At 40.4% G+C, this 7,301-nt stretch overlaps 1 protein-coding gene across 4 annotated transcripts in view; it reads left to right on the top strand.

The window, feature by feature from the left end:
• Window positions 1–202: 202 nt before the first annotated feature.
• The window catches only part of CYLD (CYLD lysine 63 deubiquitinase), a 29,807-nt gene continuing 22,708 nt past the window's right edge, over window positions 203–7,301 (top strand). For 2 of the 4 annotated variants that reach the window (XR_006165733.1, XM_042797511.1), the window contains exons 1-4: window positions 203–357; window positions 4,421–4,481; window positions 4,683–5,338; window positions 6,396–6,698. Coding sequence is in view for 3 of the 4 variants with exons in the window: in XM_042797511.1 (XP_042653445.1) it covers window positions 4,832–5,338; window positions 6,396–6,698 (810 nt within the window). In the remaining variant the exon portion in view is untranslated. The remainder of the gene's footprint in view (window positions 358–4,420; window positions 4,482–4,682; window positions 5,339–6,395; window positions 6,699–7,301) is intronic. The other 2 variants (XM_042797513.1, XM_042797512.1) reach the window with 2 other exon arrangements.

The raw sequence follows: 7,301 nt of genomic DNA, 5'->3' as shown, positions 1-7,301 counted from the left end.
GTGCCCTGAGCGGAAGCGCTCCGCCAATCGCGCCTTTCTGGCCTCCCGCCCCACCTCCTCTGCGGCTCATACAATCTTTATGGAGCGGAATCCCCCCCTACCCCTCGTCACCTGGCGGCGCTCTTCGCCAATAGCGCTACGAAGCGGTGGCATTTCCGCGCTGTGATTGGTTGTGAGAGGAGCCGGGGGACGAGAGGGCGGGCCCGCTGGGGCAGCAAGGGAGCGTTTCGGCGGCCGGAGCGTCGGGCTGCTGCGACGACGATGCGGGAGCGGGGAGCGGGCCGGGCCGCCGCGCCGGGCGCCCTGCGGCTGTGAGCCGGCGCTGGGGCAGTCCCGCGGGCGGCGGCCGGGGATGAGGTGAGCGAGCGGGCGAGCGAGAGCCCGCGGCGGCCGGGCGCTGCCAGGTGAGGCGAGGCGGCCGCGCCCGGCCCCGCCGCTCCGAGCCGCCCGCCCCGGCCGTGGCCGATGCCGCCGGCCCCGTGCTGGAGGCGCGGCGGCCGCTGCGGCCCGGCCCGGCCCGGCCCTGCCCTGCGGCTGGTGGCGAGGCCCAGCGGCGGGGCCGGGCCGGCTCGGCGGGGGGCGGCGGCTCTCGGCGGGGCTGTGCGGGGGCGCCGAGCTCGGGCCCGGCGCTGCGTTTCCGAGAGCTCAGCGTTAATCCCTGGGCAGCCCGTTGTTCCGACTTAAAAAGTGTTTCGGGGCTTTCCTTCCCCGTCCTGCCCGCAACCGCGCAGAACGGTAGAGAAAATTATCAGAATTGGAGCCGGGGGGAAGAAAATTACTCTCAAAACTGTAGCCTTGCACCGAGCCCTCTGGCCTGCAAGTACATTGTGTGTCGTATCTTACCTTGCTAGGCCGTAAGCAGATACGTCTCTCTTGCCGTTGAACGCTCCATTATGAACAAAGTTCTTTATCATTTGGCTTTCATCTCAAAATCTGAACGCATGCGTTTCATTTTATTGAGAGGACATGCATATCGTGTTGACAGAACAGTTGTTTGCAGAACAGTGATGATGCTGTATACTTGCCAAATCTTGTAATGCTAGAGTATTCTGATAGTTGATAATGGCTTCTGTTCTTCCTCTAAAGTAGAATATTTGTTTCAAATTTATAACACCTAATGAAATTGAGTGGAGTTTTTTAGCCGTATTTTCTGTAGAAATCATGTTACCAGTGTGAGCTTATTTGTATCAGGCAATATTTCAGCCACTATTTTGAAGAAACAGTTTCTATTTTTTCCACTTGTGGTTTATATTGCAGTCACGTAATTCTGTCTACATTGAGCTGCAACTTAATTTACTTGCTCTTAGTTTTAATCTTCCTTTCAAAATGGTTTTTGGACTGTTGAAGAACATAAATGCATCTCAGTTGTTTAAAACTTGGTATTTAAGGTGAAAGTTCTGTAAGAAACTGTACAATTTATTTTAGCCTCTTCATTTTAAACTCTGAATCAGAGCTACAGACTTGTGTGTTCATGCTGAAACCTGATAGCTGATTCAGACGTTTCTGTATAGTTCATCTAAGGCTACTGCAGGGTAGAAACAAAGTTCTCACATTTCAGAGCAAGCTGTTTTTAAGATGAGATGTTTCTAGTGACAACAGTGAATTAAGACAAGGGGGAAGAAAGGGAGTTAGGGATGCTTTGAAGGTAGCTTATTATGGCCTACCTCTGACATTTTTTAAAATATTTTTTTTTTCCAAAGTATATAGTCAGGTGTTGCAGCCACGATTGTATTTTGCCCGTTGCTTCCCAAAATCTTTTGGACATGAAAATAATTCAGGTAGTAGGTGGAGTAGAAGAAAGCAGCTGAACAGGCTCTGGCACTTAAATGTTCCTGGTGACGGTCAAGTACTCTCTGTATGCACAAAGTTTTATAGTTGTTGGTATGTTGCGCGGTGTAACGATGACTTGTTGCTAAGCATAATTTGTTTGGTTCCCAAGTTAATTCATACTGAGGTCTAATAGTTTATTCTGGTCTAAGTCCAATATGCGTGTGCTGTTCAGCAAGCATACTTTACTTGTGGAATAATCAATTCCATGGAAAATGGCTGTAAAAAGAAATAATCTTAAAAATCAGTGATTTATGTGCATATATTCCTGATATGTTGCCAGAACTTAACATCCTTTTAAACAAGTTTTTCTGTGCTGTTAAAATAATTATTGATAATTTTTATTATTCTAAGAGAAGGCTATTTGGTTTCTAGAGCTGTATATTTTCTTTGTCAGGGGACAGCGGTGATAGATATGTTTTTAAAGGAAGGCATTTTAAACAGTGGTAATGAGCTTTTTCATAATGGAAAGCCTTTTGGTACTGTATTCAGTGGCTTAATAACATCTCTGAGGATGACTAGAACTTTGAAAGACTGACCATGTACCATGTAAAGTTGTCATCGTGTAATCTAAATGCAGCTGTTAACATGTTTTCACACTGAATTATTTACTACTAAACATGTGGGGAGGTTATATAATATTGCAGCAATGGACCTGTAAACAGGGTATATTTATTGAATAGATATTATAAATACTTAATTTTTTTTTAAGCTCTTGAACAGACTGTTAATATATTGTTTCCATGCATACTTATTAAAATTAAAATGAATTACTTCTTAAAGTGAAATAGGAAAGGTCACGATCCCTGTAATGTCAGAGATACTTGTTTGCGGTGTATTGGGTGTTGATTAACTTTGTGGAATGGCTTGCAAAAAGAAAAGTTAAGTAAATGCAGCAGTCTTTGAAAATGGAGAACATTAAATGGAACTATGAAGAACGAGACGATACCTATTTTTTTCTCTAGTGTCTGGAAAAAGCAAGGGGAGGGAACTAGACAGAACTTGGATCGACCTCTATTTTAATATCTGAGTAGACTTATAAAAACTTATGGTCATTTAGTCATGTTTCATTTGTGGGGGAAGATCCTGTAGTGTTCTTCATCAGTTCCCATATAAAACATTACATTTCAATCCAATACTGATAGCAGACTTTTTTGTTAGTCATCAAGAAACACTAAAGCCCATTTATGTGTATCAAATGAAAATGAAGAAAAAATTTTTCAAACTTTAAAACGGGTTGATAGTCTTCCAGACTTTATCTTAGTGAGGTCTGAAACTGTCGAGATTCTGTCCCTCAGATGTTAATTACTTTGCAGATGGAAACACTTTAAACCACACAGTTCCCATGAGCTGCTGCAGCAGTGGTCTCAAAGTGGGATGATGACACTGACACCCACGTGTAGCGTCTGTGAAGACGAGAAGCGTGCTGCATTCTGTTTGTGTGGTACTGGAGCCTCACTAGGAGGCTCAGCGAGTCAGCACAGAAATGTGTGAATTCCTATGACTGAAAGATGCTACTTTGCATAAACTTTCGGTCCTCTGTGGCTGTTAATACTGTTCTTTGGGGGAAGGAGTTTTGTTAAGTACTCTTGGTTTAAAAACAGATGATGAAAATAATTACAGTCCTACTGGATTCCATGGCTTTCTGATAGCTTCTGAAGCTGGGATCAAATGGAGTAGGAGAAATAGCAATAGATTTTGTGGTATTTGAATGTCATCAGAGAAAAGATCTGGAGGAAGATGGCAGCAAGAGGAGGCACAAGGGCAAAGAGTATTTGTTTATTATTTACTGAAACTAAATCTATAAATAATCATTGAGATTCTCCTTTAACTGAATGCACACTGTGGCATTGCAGATTACTAACAGGAAAATTTACATGACTATATTCTTAACTTGTATGCTACCCTTTTCTGTCATCTTTAGAAGAACAAATCCTGTTAAGGTACTGCAGATCTTTCTTCATGTATCCAGTATGATCTAAACTGTAGGCATATATATGTGTGTATGTGTTTTACTTTTGTATCTGCTACTGTGAGCAATGAGGTATTTTCAGATTTTTCTTGTTTAGTTTACTGATCGAGAACTATAATTCTTAGAATGCTGTTTAACTAAGGTGTTTTCTTCCAGGGTATTTTAATAACTGAAAGTGCTACTTTTCATACTTTGTTGAACTGAATTATCTCTCTAAAATGATAAAAAGAAAAGCCTCCAGGTCTTTCTTCAGAATTCCATGTTGTAATGCTGGTGCAATTTGTTTTCCATACATTGTTTATTGCGTACTGGAACTGTCCATTTCTGTTATTTAAAGAAATGGCTATTATAAATTACTAAAGTTTCCATTTTCTGTTGTTCTATAACATTGATGCAATTTTCTACTTCACTGAATCAAAACGCTATTCAGGATGACAGATGCAGTACACTTTGTCAGAAATAAGTAGTCAATAGGCATGGGAAAAGATCATCATAGTGGAAAGCTTCCATAAAATATTTGTAAACTTGAGCAGGGTATTTATTTCTGTTCATCTGAAATTAAAATTTATTTTTCCTTTCACTTATATGTGTTTTCTGCATTTTATTACACTTTTTCCATAGCCCCGTGCTTCAAGGAACTACAGAAGGAAAGGAAATACACAGCAATAACAAGTAGAAATGGGTATGTCCGTGATCAATAGGACTATGGCTGTTTCAAGACTATATTCACTGTTTCAGATTTTACTGAACTATTTTTACTCTATAGGAGGAGTGGGGCTGGTCAAAGATTTAAATGATTTTCTGTTGCTTTACTTCAGACTAGTTGTAGTTCCTCAATTTAATTGCACTTTTTTTTTTTTTTTTTTTATATATATAATTCTAGGATTTCTGCTCTGGATTTGGTTCTTTGCAAAATGAATATTGCATTGTTTCACAAAAGTTGGACCCTCCAGTAGACTTTGTCAAGATCAGCGCACAAATAAACAGCTTTTTATTGAAGACTTCTGTGCAACTTTTACATTTTTAATCACAATGAATTCGGGCTTATGGAGTCAAGAAAAAGCAAGTTCATCCTATTGGGAAGAGCGGATCTTTTACCTGCTTCTCCAAGAATGCAGTGTCATAGACAAGCAGACTCAAAAGCTCTTGAAAGTGCCCAAAGGTAGCATTGGGCAGTTTTTTCAAGACCGTTCTTCTGTGGGACACTCCAGAAATATTCCTTGTAAAGGCAAGAAACTGCAGATTGGATTAAAGATTCTGGAACAGCCTCACGCAATCCTGTTTGTGGATGAGAAGGATGTTATAGAAATAAATGAAAAACTAGCTGAGTTGCTGTTGGCCATTACTAACTGTGAGGAAAGATACAGTCTGTTTAAAAGCAAAAGCAGGCTGACTAAAGGCATCCAAATAGATATTGGCTCACCTGTTAGAGTACAGCTGAGATCAGGAGATGATAAATTTCCTGGAGTTGTTCGCTTCAGAGGACCCTTAATGCAAGAAAGGTCCCTAACAGGGATATACTTTGGAGTAGAGTTACTGGTAAGTTTCTTGCTAAGGGGGAGCATCATATGTATTTTACAAGATGAGCTAAAAATCTTCTATTTAAAGAGGCAGTCATAATAGTTTTTTTTTTTTTTCTGGAAGCATCATTACCCCTACAAATTCCGTGACCTTCTGTCTTTTCATAAGTATTGTTGTTAAATACCTGTGAACACACTGTATCTCGTCAGCCTTGTATTCTACATGTTAAGTGAAGTTTGATGAGGTACATGGGCTGGCAAAAAGACTTGAACATATTCTGACTTTTCCAGTTTAGACAACTTTAATTACTTATATCCCTATTGTGGCAAATATCTGACTCAGATTTTTGTTGAGTACTTTGTTTTTCCCTGCACATGGTAGGATACAGTCCATAAATACAGGCTTGGATTTTAGGGCTGCTGGCTTTGTAGAGCCCTAAATGTCAAATGGCAACTTGTTAAGATAGAGAATGTTACTGTGGTGTGCTCCTACTGAGGTATTTCTGCAAATTTGTCAGCCATAAGCTTTTGAAGGATTAGATTCAGGAGAGTGCCACTCTTGCATTAGAAGTATATTTTTCAAAGTCTTCTTTAAACTTTTCCCAAATTCTTTGCAATTCCCACTAAGAATGTGAGGGAATATTAGGCCCAAGTGCTTCGGAAAATCAGCTCTCTTTATTTGGCATCTAAGTGGAATTTCTGAATGCTTAGCATTATGTCTAGTATGAAGTAGTCTTGTCTTGATACAGCAAAACTTTGATGGTGGTAGCAAGATTTGCACCTGAAGAAAACATGCATCTCTGAGTAAAAAGGCTTCTGCCTGCAGGTAGTCACTAATCGAATGACATCTTACTGTTTATTCCCCTAAGATAGACAATGTGTATATTTGCCACAAATTCCAGCAACAGCCTTCTCCCAATACAATGATAGTTCATCAGGCAAATTCTTTGTGCAATGTCTCCAAAACACTGGATTATGTTATTGCTTTTGAAGTTGTCTGCTTCTGCACAAAATACACTTCTTTTTTTTTTTTTTTTTCCCCCCCCCCCCCCTCCTCTTCTTCCTCTGACACTTAGGAAGAAGGTCGTGGTCAGGGCTTTACTGATGGACAGTACCAAGGCAAGCAGCTTTTCAGATGTGATGAGGATTGTGGGGTTTTTGTTGCTTTGGACAAACTGGAGCTGGTGGAAGATGATGACAATGAACTGGAAAGTGACTATGCAGCTCCAGTTGACACAATGCAGGTAGAACTTCCTCCTCTGGAGATCAACTCCAGGGTTTCTCTGAAGATAGGAGAGAGTATAGAGTATGGGACAGTTATATTCTGTGATGTCTTACCAGGAAACGAAAGTTTAGGATACGTTGTTGGAGTGGACATGGTAAGAAAATAATCTGACTTTAATAACTTTTGCATGTGTGTTAGCTAGTAAATTACATGCAATATAGAAGAAGAAACATTATCCACAAGCTACTTCAGCGGAGGCTGACCTAAAATGGGAAATAAACACTTGTGTTCAAAGGTGCAACTTGGTGGTAATTTTTTTTTGGCATCAGGTAAATGGTATCCTATTTGATGCTAAACAGTTCAGGAAAAATACTCTGGTTACTCTGAGGAGCCTCCACTGAGCTACTTGCAATGTTAGATGTCAGTCTTGAAGTAATTGAGTGTTTGTCTTGTGAGACTGGCTTTGGTCTGGCTTTTAAAAAAGTAGGCTGGATGCCTTTTTCTTTGTTAGCTATTTTGTAAAGCTTTTTTTCATGTAACTTTGGTTTGTTTGACTTTCTGCTACCTTTAAAACACTGAGTTTTAAGTACAAAAGTTAATCTTTCAAGAAAATGTGAAGCTTGTCATTAAAAATTATTTCTAGCAACTTGAAATTTAAAAAATTAACAGCTTTCAAATTTTTGGTATTTAAAGCATGGTTTGGTTTTGTTTTTGTAGATCAGGTGCTTCCATTTCCTTGATCGTAGTAGCTGCTGCC

This window comes from Tyto alba, unplaced genomic scaffold (genome assembly GCF_018691265.1).
Source record: "Tyto alba isolate M040663 unplaced genomic scaffold, T.alba_DEE_v4.0 Super-Scaffold_26, whole genome shotgun sequence".
Taxonomy (NCBI): Eukaryota; Metazoa; Chordata; class Aves; order Strigiformes; family Tytonidae; genus Tyto; species Tyto alba.
This window is presented reverse-complemented; position numbering and strand designations above follow the sequence as displayed.